Source organism: Stereum hirsutum (assembly GCF_000264905.1).
Source record: "Stereum hirsutum FP-91666 SS1 unplaced genomic scaffold STEHIscaffold_3, whole genome shotgun sequence".
Taxonomy (NCBI): Eukaryota; Fungi; Basidiomycota; class Agaricomycetes; order Russulales; family Stereaceae; genus Stereum; species Stereum hirsutum.
Window position 1 is genome coordinate 2,281,860 of NW_006763133.1, and position 18,228 is coordinate 2,300,087.

Genomic DNA, 18,228 nt, shown 5'->3' on the forward strand with positions numbered 1-18,228 from the left:
ACGAGCAAGGCACAAGTTGGGCGTGAAGGAGAAGAGTGATCGTATAGGTCGTGCGTGATAAGTGAAGGATCAAGGATAATGCCCATGGAAAAGCAAGGTGCCACAACCACCGTAACCAAGCGGGACGTGATAGCACGTCAGGTCTCTGCCGTTGTCTTCGTCGCACTGCCCTCCGCGGCGCTCGATTCTCCAGCCTTGTCTGCCGCAGCCTCTGGCTTTGGGTTCTTGGGAGGCCTGCCGCGTTTGCGCTTGACGGGAGGCTCCTCTCCCTCTGGCCTGGGCTATAACAAAAGAAAAGACGCGTCGGAAGCGCGAATCGGACAGAAGGAGTCAGACGACGTACCTTGGGGGGTCTGCCCCTCTTTCTCTTCTCTCCGGTGGAGGGCCCTGCCGCCGCGGACGCGGCAGCGGCTGCGTTCTTCTTGTTCTTGCTGCCCTTGGGGCGACCGCGACCGCGTTTGACGGGAGGAGCGGGTTCGGCTGGGGGCGCGGGCTCTGGATGAGCGAGGGAAAGAGAAGGGAACCCACGGTCAGTGAAGGTGTGGAACGCGCGTTATCGATCAGAGGGGGGTGGGGAAAGCGGTAGTTAGGGACTTACCGGCTTCAGCCTCTGGCTGGACGCCGTCGTCCAACTCGTCCACGACCTGGTTGTCGTCTGCGACGTCCTCTGCTGGAGGAGAGCCCGACATTTGTGAGTGATGGGGGGAGACGGGTGATGGTCGGGAGGAAGGAGGTTCGAGTTGAGGGACGAGGCAGCGAAGCGTGCGCCCCGTTTTAATCCCTAAGTGTTTTCGCGGTTCTTTTCGCGTGCAATTTCCGGCCGTCCTGAGGCCTGCGAATACGTAATTATTTCATTAATCAGGCGCCGCCCCTTCCCCTTCGACGCTTACCTCCGCGTGCTCTCCCACCGGCCGTCCCAATTTATTTCCCCCGTGCACCCACTGCGCTGTTCGTCCCCTCGTATTTTTGCGCCGTCTGATGGTCGTCGTCGAGCAGTGCTGGGCTGATGGAGGCGCGGCACCCGGCCGGAGGGGGGGCCGGACACCGGAGGGAAGTGCTGCTGCGAATTGAATTTGGCGATATTATCAGCAGAAATGGGACAACCCTTGTCACCTGGAAAACGGACGGTCTCAGCGGGCCCAGGCTCCTATTTCGGTCGGGTATGGGAAATGCAGTTGTCACGATTTACGTCGGAGGCACATGCCTCGAGCTGTGAGAAACGAGAAAAAGGCAGGACCGCCGCAGGTTCTGACCTCAACGACGACGGAGAGCAGCCACAGCGACCTCCCTCCGTCAAAGCGCCGCCGGCACTCCCCGCCGGCTCCCGTGCTTCGCCCGATCCAGCCACGGCGTTCTCCGGGCCGCGGAGCCCCAATCCCGGCCCGCTCCGACTCACGCCACACCGTTCGACGCGCCACGTCAAGTTCGTTCCAGCGCGACGTGGCGCGTCCACACTGCGATGTTCGCTCTTGCTGCCATATCCTTCGCCGTCGTCGCACACGCTCTCGCCGCTCGAGGGCCTCTGCACTCTCTGCCGGAGGATCCCTTTGCGTTTCCCAAGTACCGCGTCTCTTTTCTCAACGGGCACCCGGTACTCAACGAAACAGCCGACAAGTGGCTTCGCGATGGCCTCCGTGGCGGCGATCTTGAATTTCTCGACCAGCCATGGCATGAAGTCCACTGGGACCGCTCGCAGAAACTGAGGGAAATTGGCTCGGGCCAGGAGGGGTCCTCGGAGCAAGTCCGTCGTGTCTCTTAGCCGTCGATCTGCATGTCCTTACGCCCTTTGCCCGTGTAACAGAAGGCGTCCTCGTCTAGTTCTACGTACTCGCTCGAATTAATGAAACTTGGTCCTCGCATGTCATATCTCTGCCTCATTCCGCCACACATCGAACAGCCAGAGAATTCTCAACCAGAGGAATCACCAGCAGAAGTCACTCTGGCTCATAGCTGGTCTCTTCTACAGCCTCTTGCAGGATCATGTATCTATGTGAGTCCTGCGCCGCATTAGTGTGGCCCACGAATACTCATCCCACAACTTAAAGCACCGTCAAGGCTGGTTCACCTATGCATATTGCCACAACTCACACGTACGGCAGTTCCGCGAAGCCATCCCAACCCACCCCGTCGCACCTGGTTAGTCCCATCGCCTTTCATATCTCTCCCCCTTCACACTTTATCTAATATCTCGCTTCGCAGGCACCTATCAAATACAAGAGGACCAAAGCGCTCGTTACATTTCTTGACCTTCATCTACGCCTCTAGCTGACATCGTTGGTACTCTAGTGGGAGGCATACGACCTTGGCCGTGCGCCCCGCACGGAAGCCGGCGCAGATCTCACCGTCGCCGAACAAGCCGCATTATCCTCCAACCTCGAAGTCGCTCGCGGTGCTGGCTCTCGGTATCTCGTCCAGCGCTGGGGTGACGGAAGCGTCTGCGACAAAACAGGCAGACGGCGTGAAATTGAGGTCCAGGTCGGTCTTTTTTCTTTTTTCTTTTCTGTCTTCATCATCACAACTCCGCAATCACCCTTCGTTCGATTTTTTTCGGTTTCGCCGCATCAACACCCCGGAATTGAGTTTTGCTGACGTTTAATATTATGTTCTCGACTCTCCATCTATTATCTCACGTCCAAAATTGATGTCGTACACGTTGCTGCGCGTCCCTTCGTCTTGGCCGTTCGGGTCGCTCGACGTTCGCAACGTAATCGCGCGACCCAATCAAAAAACACATAAACTCATCAATGATCCACATAAATTCCAGTTCCACTGCTCGATGACAATGACCGACTCGATCCTCTTCGTCAAGGAGACGAAAACATGCCACTACGTGCTCGTCGTCAACACCCCCCGTCTCTGCGGCGAACCGGGCTTCAAGTCCCGCCTCGACCAGCGCGAAGAGGCCTTCATCCGTTGTCGCGAGGTTGTCGACGCCGAAGCACTCGCCGCTACGAACCCTGACATTCCGGAGGCCGACCATCCCATCAAGCTGCCCCGACGGACGCCTCTGCCGCCTGGTTCTGGCGCTGGGTCTCACCTGGAAGGTGGTGGTGGCGATGACCAACATCACGAAGACGGAGAACTTTCGGACTTGAGTATGGATATGGACATGAACGAGGATGGTAATGCAGAGGACGACCCGAACCTCGACGACCCAAGTCACGTTCTCCGTCTCGCCCTCGAACGGATCCTCAATCGGCAGATCGGGGAGGGTGCCCCACGCGTGATCGTCGAAGATGCAGGAGACGGTGAGATGGTCATCGAGCTCATCACGGAACTCGACGTCGACGAACAGGACTTGGAGAACGTGGATCTGGACGAAGCGTTACAGGACGCGGTGAATAATGGGATGCCGGATTCGGAGGCGATCATGAGGGCCTTGAGGGCGGCGGGGTATGAGGTGCAGGGAGAGGTGCCGTTTTCGAAGGAAGAGGCGAAGCAGAAGCAGAGGAAGCTACAGCAGAAGGGGAATGGAAAGGAGGAGGTTCGGGCGGGTCGTCAGGCCCAGGGAGGCCTTGGAAGGGATGAATTGTGATTGTGACCGCGATTGCGATTGTGGCTGGATTATCCTGCCTGTAGTGTGTGCTTTGGCTGTGATCATGTTTTGCTCCGGATTACAGTATTGCTTGGTTACATTGTTTGTTTGTATCATAATCATGAGGCTTTACTTCCATTCGTTCATATCTTCTCGTTAAGTATATCCTTTAGCTATCCGGGTCTGTCGGCCCAAACATCATTCCGGCGAAGATGGCTTAGACTCTCGAGATTAAAACACTACTGTAAAGGATCAGCTCTGCTTTCCGGCGAAGGAACTGACTAGATTAGAAACTGGTCTACGCCTTGACGTTCATCTGCGATTTCTCGATCCGCACCACGCTACACTTCATCTTCGCTCTGCACTTAGACTCTAAAAGCTCACATCCCTCTCGAGGGGAAGACCTTCCGGAGCAATCTAGGAAGTTTCCTGATGCACAGAAACACAAAATAAGGAGTCTCATCTAATCGTAAATCGACTTGAGCCACCTTTCTGTTTCTGTGCGTCCAGGCCTCTACGTTTTGCGAGAACCCCGCACTGCGGGAACACACCCATAATTCATGAATGATCAGAGTAAACCGTACACAGCGACTGACTGACTGACTGAATGCAGCCTTCCGAGACGAACAACTTCACACCACAATCCATCCACATCCTCCCCTTACCGCTCCCACCACCCTCACCTCAAACCACTTACCACTCACCACTTACCACTTACCACTTACCACTCACCACTTACCCCATCACATCACACACACACATCACACACTCACCACTTAGCACACACACACCCAAAAAGATCAGCAAACAGCGTCCAATATATATTCGACCAAACTGACTGCACTTTATAGTTATCGAAAAAAAAAGAGAATTCAGATAAAAACGGAGGCTCGTAAACTTGGTAACTTGGTAAACGTGTACTATTACAGAAAAGGGGCCGTGATTCAGGTGCTTGTGTTTGATTGGGTTGGCTTGGCTTGGTTGGGTTGGGTTGGTTGGGTTGGGAGGTCTTAAGTCTAATATCATAAAGGAAAAGGAAAAAGAAAAAGAAAAGAGACGTGCGTCGTACAAAGAATAGAAAGAAAGAAAAAGAAGAAATGAATGAAAGAGGCGTACGAGGCGCACAAAACGAAAGGAGGAAACGAGAGGAGAGGGAATGAAGCGGGCAGCAGACAGTGACACACGGTCGTTGGCCAGTCCGGCTGGGGTACTGTAACTGTGGATTGATATCGACCGTGCTCGTCGGAGGATATGAACGTCGACGTGCCCACCTCGGCGAAAAAGAAAAAGAATGAATGAAAGAATAAATCAGGCCGTTCGCCGCTCGAACGAAGATGGTACAATGATAAAATAAAGAAGGGCCGGCGACGAAAGATGGCGTGAAGGCGTGAGTGAAGGAGGGTGGGTAGGGTCTCGTGTAAAGTGAGGAGGAGGTGAGGAGGTGAAAGGTGTAAAGAGGAAAGGAAGGTGTAAATAGTAATATATGAACATGAAAGCGCGTGGCGCAACTCTAATGAGCATGAACATCAGAAAAAAAGAAAAGAAAAAAGAAAATGAAGCAAGAGCCATGCAGATGCACATTGCACAATGAAAAATGAAGCTTAAAAAGGGGAAAGAAAAGATAGATAGAATATGGAAAGGAGAAAGTGTACGGGCATGAAGGATCACAGAAAGGATGGAGAAATGGAGAGAAAGATGTTGAAGATGGAAGATGAAAATCGGCCTATGAATGGAGAAAATTGTAAATCGCAAGGCTTGAGGGATGAATTCGCGTATCACGGAGATGGATCATGGACATGAAAAGGTAAAACAAAGATAATAGAGTAGAGCACATAGGGGCGCACGAGCGCTTCATATAATATCGTCTTCTTCCGCATTCTTTCTCGACATTCCTGTCCGTGTTCGAACGTCCACATCTACTACAGGCGCTCGCCGCCGCTGTGGTCGTCGCATCCAACTACGTACGCTCCCGAACGGCGATCTCTCACGCAGCCCCTGTGCCCATCCCACGCCCCCGCAGCCTGGGACAACGCCCTCAATGCTAAAAGAACTTCTTCTTCGACGGCTTCTCGTCCACCATGACCTTGATATGCGTATGGTCCGGCTTCACTCCCGGATGTGAGCACGCCTGAATACTCTTGATCCACTCGTCCCCATCGTCCTCCTCCTCCGGCGAGCAATCGTGATCCTGACAGACCCCAGGTGGCGTATCGATCCCGCTCTGCGTGCTCTCGAGCTTATGCTGACAGCCACACAACAGCCCCGAAGACTTTCCCCGCCCCTTCAGCAGATCGGTGAGCGTACACCGCGCCTCAGGCTCGACGAAAAGCATCCGACGAATCGCGGGTCGAGTCTCGCGGGGGAGGAGCCTGAAGATGGACTCTGCGCCGCCGACGCCACCGTGGAATGTAGCGACCGATGCCGTACTATCGTTTCGTGGCCGCGTACCCCGAGTGGTGCCAGTGGTAGACGAGACGGCGGTCGACGACGCAGCAGCGGACGATGTCGTCTTCTTCTTCTGTTCGTCCTTCTTAGCCTCGCCACTCGCATCGTCCTCCTCCTTCTCCTTCACCGCCGTCAAACCACGGTCAGCATCCGCTCGCTTCAGTTCACCAGCGATCATAGGAGGCGACAGTGGTCCATGGAAAGTTGCGGTACGATTCCGAGGGGAGAGCTGCGCGGGCCTCATCGTCGGCGTCTTGACGTCCTCGAGAACATTGGAGTCCATCGAACCGGACCCATTGCCCTGATAGCCCCGGTATACGGGTGCTATTGTCGGAGACGAAGGCAGGGATTCTGTCGAGGTACCAGGACGAGCGAAGATCTGTACCGAAGCGTCCATCTCTCTCTCGCTTGTGTTGATGGGACGCGGAACGATGGTGGGCAAGGTGGCGGTGGAACGACCGCGCGCAGAGGGAGGGAGTAGACCGTTGAAGCGTCCGGTTTCTGCTTCTGCTTCAGAGGATGAACCCGATAACCGTGAGGCCGAGTCGCTCGCGTCGTTGTTCTCCGAGCTTTCCGACACAGACCGTGCGTCGAAGTTACTCGAGGCGTCCGTCGCTGACGCATTGTCGGCGCCGTCGGCCGTCGAGTTCACCGTCCGCGATTCATCTTTCTCGTCGTTGGTATTGGAGAGCGGGTTGGGCGTCGTCGCAGACTTGCGCAATGAGACCTGTGAGTCGGACGAAGTGGCTGGTGGAGGTAAAGTCACGTGTTTCCTCGGTGCAGGCTTCTGCGATAGCTCGGGATGTGTATTGACGAACGAACGGAAGCTAGGATCGGTCTTGGGGTCTGGGATCTTCCAAGGGAAACGACGAAGTATCATGCACATGAAGATAACGGCCACGCTCCATACGTCTGTCTTGCGCGGGTCATAATTCTCCTGAGTGAGGACCTCTGGGGCGAGATACGGATCAGAACCGACAACGCCCGACGCCTTCAGCTGTGCCTTGCCAGGATAGTGGAATACGGTGGCGGTACCAAAATCGATGAGCTTGACGACGTTGTCCGTGGTCATGACGCAGTTATCGAGCTTCAGATCGCGATGCGCGAGCCCCATTTCGTGGAGGTACTCGACGCCGTCGCAGATCTGGCGGAAGACGCAGTATATCTCGGGACGACACATCTTACCGGACATGACGACGCTGAAGAGGTCGTAAGGCGCGTACTCCATGACCTGTACCGAACACAGGTCTGAGCGACTGCACCATGGACATGTTCAGAGGAGACAAGTGCTAACCTCGTAATAATGTCCGTGATCCGACACGATATCAACAGTCTCGATGATGTTCGCGTGCTTGAGTGTCGAACCGACACAGAACTCGGCGGTGACCTTTTTCTGGTACTCCTTCTCCGACTCACCGTTCCTCTTTGGCCTGAACTCCTTGACCGCAAAGATATGACCGCCGTTTTTGCTGCTAGCCTTGATCAAACGAACGGTACCACCTGCGCCCGAACCAAGAACACGACCCCACTTGCCGTACTTCTTAGATAGATGGGCCTGGGTAGCGGCTGAAAGAGATAGGATCGGGTGCTGTCCGTGGGCTGGGGTCGACGTCCCGGAGGCGCGGGCAGATGGCGGTAGGTGAAGATGATGGGGAAAGGCTTCGCCGGTGGGCGAGCGCGAGCCTTTGCTCCTCGATCCAGCAGACAAGGAGGGCGAAGGAGTCTTGGCAAGGCCGCGGTCTTTGCGGCCCTTCTGGCTGGGAGCAATCGAGGACTTGTCGTCCTTGTGCTTGTCCTTGCGCGAGAATAGACTGATCTTGGATTTCTCGGCTTCCTTGAACTCCTTGGGCGACTTTGTGACCTTGACTTCTGGAATAGGAAGTGCAGAGGGATCCGGGGTAGGGCCATTGGAGCGGGGAGGTGAGGACGGCTGCGTCGAAGGCTGGGTGGAGATTGGAGATGAAGGGGAGTCGGAGAGGGTGCTGTTGTCAAAGTCTTCCCCACGAAGCTGATCAATGGGGAGCTGGTGAGGTTCTCCAGGAGTCTGAAGTGCGGAGGTAGCGGCTGTATGTGCGTTAGACTGAGAAGCGGAGTGATGATGCTGATGGGGAATATGATGATTGAGGAAGCGCTTGAGGTCGTGAAGAGGACCTGGGAAGTGCTTTGATTGTTTGATGGTATTACCTGCAGTAGGATCGTTTGCTATTCCTTCTGGTGGGGGATCTGACTGTTCGACACCGTTAGGTGCGGGCGTTTGGGAAGGGGTATTAGGTGCAGAGGCAGCGGCAGCGGCGAGGAAGCCGAGGGAGCGACGGCGGGAGGAGAAACCCAAACGCGAAGTCATGGTGGGGTGCTCTGTCGATGGGGGGACAGGCGTGAGGGAGCCCTGGGAGGGAGTTGCGGGCTTTGGGGAGAAGAACGATGAATTGCGGGAGCCCTGGGAGGAATGAGTGCAAGTTAGTGTAAGAGGCTGCGGAGAATACAGACCTGCTTTGGCGGGGTCTGGGGCATGGCCTTTGCGTTGTCGTGCTGAAAGTGGGGGAAGGAGAGCTGGGATGGGCTCCGAGCGGAGGGGGCAAGGGCCTGAGTTGCAGGCGGGGATGGAGTGAGGTCACCAGAGCCCGAGGGCTTGCGGGATGACGGAGGGCGGGGCGACTGGCGCTGGGCCGGCTGGATGTTGTTGATGAGAGCGACGGGCTCCATGGGACGGGTGGAGAGCATCGTCGAGGACGACGTCGAGGAGGATGTGGTGGTGGTGGTGGACGGGGGAAGAGAGCACTAGCGGCTGGAGAGGAGTGACCTCTACTCCTTCGCCGACGCTCTCCATCTAAACACTCCCGGTCCGACTCCGGCCTCATCTTCTGCCGTCACCAACAAACAAACGCGCCACAGCCACCTCGCCACACCCCGTCCTCTCATCCACCGTCTCGTCTCTTGCTTCGTTCATTGTCTTACACCTCACATTAATCCTTTACAGCTGCTGCACAGCGCCCTCGCCAAGGACGTCCCCGCTGCCCACGAAGCCGTCGTCACTCTCGTCCCCCACACACCGCTTCGAACAAGTCATGTGCCCCTCTACACCGGCCTGGCGGCGTCTGTCCCCAGTGCCCTCAGACATCCTCTGTGTTCACTCTCTTTCTTCCTTGTTTCCGCCTGCCGCTCTACCCAAAACCCTTGCACGCTCTCTGCTCTGCGCCGAAATGATAAACGAATGAGCATATCTGCCGAGCCATGCCCTCCTTATGCGTTTACCCACCATTTCTTACGCGCTGCCACCCCGTCAGCCAATCACTCATCCAATCCCCATCCCGCCGGCTGCCCTCCGATCCCCATCTCGGCACCCCCTGCCGACTTCGCTTTGCATCCCCGACTTGCAATTCCGTAAGGCACTCCCCCTCGTTCCACTCTTGCAAAAATGCCACCCAGCTCTCCCGCCACCCTCCCTTGTCCTTGCTTTCTCTCCACACCGCTCACGCTCTTGTCTCACCCGTTCTTTTTATTAAAACACGTTTGTATACCCCACAACGCCAGCGAACGAGGCCCCCCCGAACCTCACCGCACTTTTAGTCTCCATCCCCAAAATCCACTCCAGGGCCCGATCGCCCCGAGCAGCGAGCGAATCACGATCGCCCATTCTCAGCCCGAATCTCAGATCCCCCTGCGTCCCACACATCGCATGACCTTCGCCCGATGACGTGTGTTGCCCCCGAGGGAACGTTCCTCTTCCGTCAACTCGTTCCCGGAAGCCTGGCGTCCGCCGTTCCATGCAACGCACAAGTCAAACTTCCAGCGTTTCCTGCTTTCTCCTAGGCGCCGCACTGTTGCCCGCCGTTCACACTTACAGCAGCTGTGTCGTTTTGTATTTTGTTTCGTTGTTTCGTTCGGTCGGATATAACTCTCCGCAGACCATGGCGCGTCATCCCTTTCCTTCCTCCGCGTTTCGAACATAATGCATAAGCAGCGCTGCATGCATGCGCGTTTCTCCACAAGATCCGTCGCCTCAAACCTTTTCTTTCTTCGAGAGGCTTGCACGCACATCACACAAGCCAATCCGCTTGTCTTGTCGACGCCAACCATCGACCTTGGCAAAAATCCGCGCTTCAGCGCCGCCCAAACTTATACTCTGCATCGCCCGTTGCGCACTTCGCTCCATGCATCCGTCACGGCTGCCCGCCGCTACTCCAGGCTATCATCCCTTCTAAGCCTCTCAGACCGTGCCAATCGTCGCCAAGCCCTGTCGCAGACGTTTTCTCCATCCTGCCATGGATTCTTACCGTTCGAACGTGAACGTGAACTTTCTTGGCCGTTTCGCTCTCCGCGGCCACTTCCTCATTAATTCCATGTACTGTATATCCTTAGAGCACGCTCTTATAGCTATTGGCGTGCTATTTTCTATTTTTCTATATTCTAAACTTGAAAGCGGTTCGTCCAATCACTGTCTCTAAGACCGGCTCGTCCAATCATCGATCATCTCTAAACCCCTCAGCCTCAGGCCTCAGGCCGTATAACCTCAGCCTCAGCCCCAGCCCAATCGTGTTCCGATTCCGATTCCGATTCTTGAACCTTCCGATGTATTCGTGTGCGCTGTGAGCTGTCAGGATCTCACAGGCTTTGCACGTATTCAAGCTCGAGCTCTCACACGCACACGCACACCCTCCCATCGAGTTCACGATTTATTTAAATTATGGGCTAGGCATCTGAGTCGTTCGTTCGCTCGCTTCGAATTCGATCTAATAGACGTCGACGTTCCTTCTCAGTTTCTCTGTTCTCGGACTCACACCGGACTTTTGACAACGAATCCCCACAAGCCCCCTGCCACCCGCATCACAGAAAGTATAGGACAAGTAGGGACAAGTATAGGAGAGTCGCACATGCTACCGACGCCACTTGCGTCATATAATTGATTGAGATTGAGATTGCAAAAGGTTGGCAGCAGTTGGCAGCCTCAGTACTAGTAGTCCCGCCCTGCATATCTAGATATCTAGATGCCGAGCGTCCGCCGAGTATCGACTATCTTAATACCTGGCGAGTGCTAACTTGATGACAGATGTACTGTACCTCGAGGCGACGAGGTGGAGGCGGAGGGGCTATTTTCGGTGCCTTGGAGGTGGGTGGTTGGGTGTTGGGAGAATGACAATGATATCAAGGGTTTTCTTGTCTTTTTCTTTGGTGAGGCTTTCCTCTGGTTCTGATTATCGAGGCACGTTTTGACGAGCGACGAGCACTCCACTCTAAGTTACCTCTGGAGTCTGCCACGAGCTCGCTCGCCATGACCGTGACTGCGCATGCATGATATGTTGCTCTCCATGTCTAGTTCCTGTCAAGTCTCAGCCCAGTCTTAGTTTCGGTCTAGTCGTCCTCTTTGACAGTCGACCGAATTCTAGTATCGCTCGAGAAAGTCACAATCGACGTCTACACCGACGCCGAGATGGACACCGATGGACAGCTGGATTCAAACTTGAGCTCGGCCAGCTCGGCGCCGAGTTTTGGCACTTTGTCCTGGAACAATATGATGGTCTTAGCGTTCTTGTCAACTCTTTGTCATTTCTGCTTTAGATGACGGAGGCAGAACGTTGGTAGTTGCGCCGTGGGTTCGCCGTGGGTCGTGTCTTGTCTGGTCGAGTCCCGAATGACGAGCCAGCAGAGGCTCGAGTGTCTCGAGGCCGCAGACTCGTACCGTGGCTAGGCCAGGCGGGACGAGGCGGACTCAAATTCAGAATCGATCTATGTTCTGGTTCCGGCTTTGCGGTGGTGTCAGTGGTGCTCAGTGGCAGTCGGCTGACCTTTTGAAGTCGATGGTTTCAAAGCGTTCAATGTTCATCGAGCTCATTTTAACCTTGCCATGGTCGATGGTCGATTGAACGTCGACTCGATCTCGTGCGTGGAAGCTTTAAATTTCTTGGCCATCCGGGACCCTCCCTCCTATCACGCTCGCATTTTTATCGTCGATGACACGACTGACTTGGTCGGAGTCGGGACCAACGAGAATCGAGCGTTCGAGCGTAGCCCGCACGTTCGTCGACTTCCTGGGAGGCTTGCGGAAAAGTTGTGAAGTGGTGGATGGATGAAAGTTTTAATGTCGGTCTTCACTCGGGTGTTTCGCGCTTCTCGATTGCATCACTTGCAGTACCTCGCAGGCTATGATCAGATCGAACTACGAGTACTGAGTACTATGCAATCAAAAAATTTACCTGCTTTGGGCACACTGGGCCCCAGGGGCATGACACACAAGTTGACCGTCGACGTCAACTTGATTCAATGGTCGACTACTTATCAGCCTCAGACTGTAGCTACGGGCGTAGGGGATGTATATCGTGTGTATTAATCCGATGTTTGTGTTACCCAGAGAAGAACTGACTATTATACGCACTTGTATGTTTAGACTTGCTTCTTAAGGTTTCTTATAATATATGCCCAGGAAGGAGGTTCAGGTCGGTTTTTGATTGGATAAGATCGTCTTGTTTGCATCGGGGGAACGCTCCTAGATCGTCACGGAGACTCACACACTGAGTAGTCAAATAACTTGCTTGATTTGGGCTGAGTTTCATGACACGCTTGGTCCTCGACGTCAATGCCAACCGTCGAGGGCGTAGGGGATGTATATCGTGCGCATTGGATGCTTGTGTTACCTTTCACGTAGAGAAGAGCTAACTACTTGACATCATGAATAGACCTTGCTCAAGTTTTGGGTACGCGTACGCGACGGGGACTCCACAGATCTACTACGACCAAGTCGGTTACTTTCTTAGGGAGTCTGAATCTGCCAATCCTCCTATCAGAGGCCTAGATGGACAGGATGGCGAGACCGCCTGAACTCACCCACCGAGTAGTCAAGGAACTTGCCTGCTTTGGACTCAGGGGCATGCCAGTGACACGCTTGGTTGTCGACGTCACTATTAATGTCGACTATGAGCCTCAGACTGTAGTCATGGGCGTAGGGGATGTATATAATTATATCGTGCGTACTGATTCGATTGTTGTGGTACCAAGAGAAGAACTGACTACTTGTCATTATGTATAGACTTCTCTCAAGGTTTGGGTACGCAATTCATTTAACGGTACGAGATAGTGCGGGGACACAGATCTACGAGTAAGTAGTCAAGGAGCATACCTAATTTGGGCTCAGAGCGTGACACGCTTGGTCGTCGACGTCCGAAATGCCAGTGTTGTGGGCGTAGAGGATGTATATCCGAGTTGTGCGTACTGATTTGATGCTTGTGTCACCTAGTGAGGAGCTGAGTGCGTATTTGTATGTTCATGTCTACGCTTTGCTCAAGCTTTGGGTACCAGTTTCATTTGGGATTAAGTACACCGACAGAGTGCTAGTGATGTGGGGACACTCGAGGACATTCAAATGATCGTCAAGCCATCGCTCTGGATACAGCAGTTCGAAATCTAGGGTTTCTCGGACTCTGACTGCGCCGATGTACGTCGAGCATCGACGATAATAACAGCGGGAAGAGTGCAGGTATTTCAGAAGAGCGGCGACTTCTCGAGCGTGGCGAGCGACTGTGGCGAACTGTTCTTAGCGGCGATTTGGATGGTCTCGTGAGCGGCTGCGACTCTACGCACTTCTTTCTCTTTTGGATCTTGCTTCTCGCTTGACGAGTATCATCACCACGTAGACTGTTGACCTCCTGTTCATTCCTTTCTTCTCTGGGATCTAACAGGTTCGTTTGCTTCCGTTGGTCCGCATACTCGGACTTCGAGTCCGAGAGGATGATACCACTTCAACTCACCGTTTTGAACACTTGCGCTTTGGGATACCGCTCGCCAGAGAATTATATCTCCGTCCCCTTCGAGACAGGTCCTCCTATTTCTCCCTGTTGCTCACACTCTAGCTTGTCCAATGACTTGTTGCGCAGCGCTCGGTTTCTTTTCGTCACAATCATTCAGGTTCGTTACCAGTGTCCGTCACTACTGTGCTACTGTCGACGTAGTCCTCGGATCTTGAACTCCAATAATCATGCATGCGCTTTGATGTGTTGTTGGAGGTCGTGTCGATGAGCTTAGAACTACTTCGTGGCAGTCAGTATGGGGTTAGTATCCGCTGGAGATTGAGCTGTCGCAATACGTACGGAAACCGCTCAACTTGCGTCCGTCCGTTCGTCCGATTTGCGGCGTTGCGCCCATACGTCGACTCGGACGAGTCCAAGTCTATCAAGACCCTATTGAGCCTGAGCACTAAGCATTGTTTTGTTTCCGATTATGCGAGCTCAAAGGTAGTGGTTGCGCGCAAACGGACTCACGAATCCTCTTCGAAGATTGGTCCAGACATTGTGTAAATAAAGCACGAACACACTTGGGGTCCGAGGTGCACATCATATCTCCGACTCGACTACCCCGCGACGCGTACATAGAACCCACGAGTTCTGTCGCGGATCTCTGGGGAAAAATAAGTTGTGGGTCACACGACACGAAAACGTTGACGACGAATCGGGGTACTTAGCCTCAAAGGGCCAGTTCCATGTTCTTACGGCGGCGTATTGCACGAGATCTCGGACAGGCCTGGGGATCTTCCTGCATGAGGAAGGAAAAAGACTCGTTCGAGACTCCGATCCCCGATTCTGAAAGGACTACCAGTGAGTGCTGCTGGTTGGTCGCGAATTATCAGGACTTCCTGCCATTCGCCGCCACTCCGAGTAATTATCAACGGCCGCGGTATGTTCAGGAGTCACTTTCAGGAGTGCTCAGGTGTTACAGTGTAGTACGCCTCGCTCTTGCTGCGCGTTTATCAGATAATATACCACAAGGCCCAGGCTAGACTAGCAGTCCTTCTGGACGTGATTCACAGTGCCGTAGTACATCGTGCGTTCAGACTACGAACTTTGTTTCTCGGCCCATCCCAATACTGCAGCAGTGTGGCAGCCAGCATTTATACCCACATGAGCATGTTGCGAGAAGGGCAGGTCAGGAGGAGAATCAGAGCCAGCCAGTCTCTTCTAGTGTAAGCTGCCAGTGAGCCCTAACAGAGACGCCACAAAGGAACCCTTATGCCGGCGGTGATGTCGAGCGCAAAGAAGCGTCTTGTGGAACAATAAATCATGATCGCCGCATGCATGACTGCCCTGCGCAACGCCACTCTTGTGCGTTAGACCCGCCGCTGGTATTCAGCGGCAGCGCACCAAGTATGATGGTCCTTTGTCCCAAGCCCAGTGCGCTAATTCTTGTGGGATGCGGATCGTAATGTCTGGCCTTGGCAGACAAGGCTGAGCAATGGTGCGGGCCAATATTTCCGACAGTCGTATAATAGACGCGAAAGACTCGGTTTATTTCATGGAGGATCATGAATGGGAAAAATCACGGTCACGGGAATCCGAGAGGTTCAAGCTTGAGTTACTAGTCTAAGTGAGGCCGAACCATATATCGTCGATTGCGATGCGACCGTCATACGACTCGCATCGGTGGACTCGGGCAGCCTGAGTGAATGGTATGCATAATCTTCCGCGTGGGTGGCACTTCAAGTGTACGCCCGACACACCTAGACCTGGGATAGGATGAAACTGACATACATATAAATACATGCGCAGGGGTCGTGTCGCGTTTTCACCTCAAAGCGGTTCTTCTGAGACTAGACATAAGTCATCGAGTTTCGAGTTCTTCGTCCCCATAAGTATGCGTAAAGTTGCACCTGAGGAAGAAAAAAGCTGTCTGGATATGGCGTGACCTGGGCATAGACGGTGATCAATCGAGTTGGTTCAAACATTGATAGTAGAGGACGTACATGTCAGGCCATTACTGGCCGCGTCGCATTTGTGGCCCCCGTTATTAGGCAGCTGCTCCGAATCGTACGGCGATGATCATGCAAAGCGGTCGGATTCTTAGGCAATAAAGCGCCGTGAGTTGTGAGCGAATCAATCATCCTGTAGAGCACAAACACGGCGCTCAGTGGCCCTCCGTGGAGTTAGATGTGAGGTCGGACCGTCCAGAGACGCCGTTATAACATTGTTTGCCAATCATGTGGCGTCCGATCCGAAGGCTGGAAATCATTTACACCTTTGATGAAGGTATATTTGGCCGTCGAACGGGAGAGCAAGCAAGTAGTGATATGTCAGCGCACGATGAATATGATGACTCTGCGTGGCCCACTGGCAACGCCATGATTAAATTTCAATCTATGACCTACCACTGAAGAGCGCGGTAGGACGGTGGATATTGTAATCGGACCGTAGACACGCAATTAGCGCTGAAGAAGGACAAGCCCAATGTGTCACATCCGGGGTCCCAATGAAATAGCAAGCCTACAGAGTCTGAGTCCCTTGGGGATATGATTATGGTCGCAGCTCAAGCATAGTTTTTAGAGTTTGGAGACATAGATTGATGACCCAGAGCGGGATGAACAAAACATAAAGGACTCAAGGAGGACAATTATGTGATCATAGAACACCCATTGATGTCAAGCGCAAATTCGGAGGATGGCAAGTCTGAGGAAGAACACACCAATTGTTGAACATTGTGGCAATGGAAGGATACTCGATTGGAATGTACCCTAGAGTTCTACGGACACAGATGACCAGGTTTGCTGGGAAGAGCTTCACAGCACTGATGCGAGGAACATGCAAAATCATCCGAAAGGCATGCATAGCAAAGAGGGACGAGCGGCTTGTCGAGATCAACGAGTCCGAGTCGTTCTCCTGCTGCCACATTATGACGTAACAGGATTCTCACGGTTTATCCCTTCATCAGTTTCCAGTTCTCCGCCGAGCCTTCCTACGTTTCTTTCTGCCTCCATAGACTTTGTCGTAATGCGTAGACAACGACATCCTATCCAAATCTCTCGCTACGGCTGGGCTAGGACACTGGGCTCATAATTCACAAGGACTTTGAATGAAACCCGGACTGGCAGAATATACTCGGTCTCCTCGGGAAAGTTTACGGGCTTCTGAACTGTTTGAACTGAATAGGCTACGGTGTTGCCCGCTTGGACGCTGGGATAGACCTCGAAACGGAATAGCATAGCGGTGATATAGCGGTGGTTTATTGGCTTTGTTTCACAACAACTTGAACATTGACCATCTCATGGGTCTGATCAACTTTATATACCGCTCTGTGCGCTCCTCCTCCATCGACCTCTGCCTCCACGGTACTCCAGACTTGCCCAGCTCAAAGCCTTATGCTCTCGTCACAGGCTCAACAGCAGGAGTAGGACATGCTTTCGCTCAGGAGCTTGCCTCACGCGGTTTCAACCTCCTCCTACACGGCCGCAATCCCATCTCCCTCGCCTCCGTACAATCCTCTCTCCAATACGAACACCCAGACCTCGACATCCGCACGCTCTGCTACGACGCTGCCGATCCAAACGTCGAAGCCAACATCGAAGCCCTCGTACACGAGATCACATCCAACAACATACCCCTCACCGTCCTCGTCAACAACGTCGGCTATCAATCCAAATGGACACCCTTCGCACACCAAAAGCCCTCCGAGATGCTCGACGTCCTCCGCGTCCAGACCGAATTCCCAACGCTCCTCACATCCCGTCTCCTCCCCCTTCTCGCGCAAAACGAGCCGTCTGCCATGCTCAACATCGGCGGCCTGACCTCCCAATACCCCGCGAGTCTCCTCGCCGTGCATTCGGGCGCAAAGTCTTACTTTGTTGACTTCACGGAGGCGCTCGCGACGGAGATGAAGCAGTTTGAGATGTGGCTGCCGGAGGAGCAGACCCGCTGGCTCGAGGCGACTTCGCCGTTGAACCCAAGTCTCCGAAACGCACCATCGTCGCCTTCGACGAGGAGGACGGCACCAGTGGTCATGATTCACGCTATCAACCTCCACTCCGTATCGTCTTCTTCCAACCTCTCCGCCCCATCCTTCTTTACACCCACCGGACGAGTGATGGCGAAAGCGGCGCTGGAGGTCGTTGGCTGTGGCGAGGTCTTCGTGACGGCGTATTGGAGGCATGCGCTGATGGGGGCCGTGTTGGCGATGATGCCGAGGTCTGTCGTCGTTTCGCTGATGGGCAAGGAGATCGCAAGGCTCAGGAAGTTGGACGAGGAGAATAAGGCGAAGAAGAAGGATACGTGAATGTTTTGTCATCTTGGGTTCGTTCTGCGTGGATATGTCTGTTTATCTTGTTATACCCTGTATTGAAACATGTAGCGTACCGGTATAGTCTTGTTTGTGTGCGGCAGACAGCCAATCTGAAACTATTGGCATTGCGATCTGCGGCGAAGTGGCAAAGTTGCCCGCTCTGGTGCCACACATTCAGAGAACTTAGACCTAGTAATACTTTGCTCGCGTGTATTATG

General features: G+C 53.8%; 5 protein-coding genes across 5 annotated transcripts; 2 read left to right on the top strand and 3 right to left on the bottom strand.

Moving 5' to 3' along the window:
* Positions 1–137: 137 nt before the first annotated feature.
* Positions 138–689, bottom strand: STEHIDRAFT_153978 (uncharacterized protein; the record flags this gene model as incomplete). Its single annotated transcript, XM_007301097.1, has 3 exons — positions 138–281; positions 344–495; positions 599–689. The coding sequence occupies 3 exons, from the start codon at positions 687–689 to the stop codon at positions 138–140; spliced, it is 387 nt and encodes a 128-aa protein (XP_007301159.1).
* Positions 690–1,459: 770 nt separating this feature from the next.
* STEHIDRAFT_129002 (uncharacterized protein) lies at positions 1,460–3,535 on the top strand (the record flags this gene model as incomplete). Its single annotated transcript, XM_007301098.1, has 6 exons — positions 1,460–1,741; positions 1,802–1,990; positions 2,046–2,136; positions 2,200–2,228; positions 2,287–2,475; positions 2,765–3,535. The coding sequence occupies 6 exons, from the start codon at positions 1,460–1,462 to the stop codon at positions 3,533–3,535; spliced, it is 1,551 nt and encodes a 516-aa protein (XP_007301160.1).
* Positions 3,536–4,520: 985 nt separating this feature from the next.
* Positions 4,521–8,748, bottom strand: STEHIDRAFT_74704 (Pkinase-domain-containing protein). The gene is made up of 3 exons (XM_007300543.1): positions 8,468–8,748; positions 7,275–8,417; positions 4,521–7,211 (listed from the first exon to the last, which is right to left on the bottom strand). The coding sequence occupies exons 1-3, from the start codon at positions 8,699–8,701 to the stop codon at positions 5,577–5,579; spliced, it is 3,012 nt and encodes a 1,003-aa protein (XP_007300605.1). The 5' UTR covers positions 8,702–8,748; the 3' UTR covers positions 4,521–5,576.
* A 5,120-nt stretch (positions 8,749–13,868) lies between these two features.
* Positions 13,869–14,258, bottom strand: STEHIDRAFT_153981 (uncharacterized protein; the record flags this gene model as incomplete). The annotated part of the gene is made up of 3 exons (XM_007301099.1): positions 13,869–13,995; positions 14,059–14,157; positions 14,230–14,258. 3 exons carry the CDS (start codon positions 14,256–14,258, stop codon positions 13,869–13,871), a joined length of 255 nt encoding a protein of 84 aa, XP_007301161.1.
* Positions 14,259–16,999: 2,741 nt separating this feature from the next.
* On the top strand, positions 17,000–18,004 carry STEHIDRAFT_153982 (NAD-P-binding protein; the record flags this gene model as incomplete). Its single annotated transcript, XM_007301100.1, has 1 exon — positions 17,000–18,004. One exon carries the CDS (start codon positions 17,000–17,002, stop codon positions 18,002–18,004), a length of 1,005 nt encoding a protein of 334 aa, XP_007301162.1.
* Between the last annotated feature and the right edge of the window lie 224 nt (positions 18,005–18,228).

Bases quoted from the DNA above. Each gene is read 5' to 3' on its own strand.
- STEHIDRAFT_74704 (XM_007300543.1), bottom strand. From the start codon at position 8,701: ATGCTCTCCACCCGTCCCATGGAGCCCGTCGCTCTCATCAACAACATC. The intron at 8,418-8,467 runs GTCTGTATTCTC...CATTCCTCCCAG, and splicing joins CCCAGACCCCGCCAAAGCAG to GGCTCCCGCAATTCATCGTT. The intron at 7,212-7,274 runs GTTAGCACTTGT...TGTTCGGTACAG, and splicing joins ATCACGGACATTATTACGAG to GTCATGGAGTACGCGCCTTA.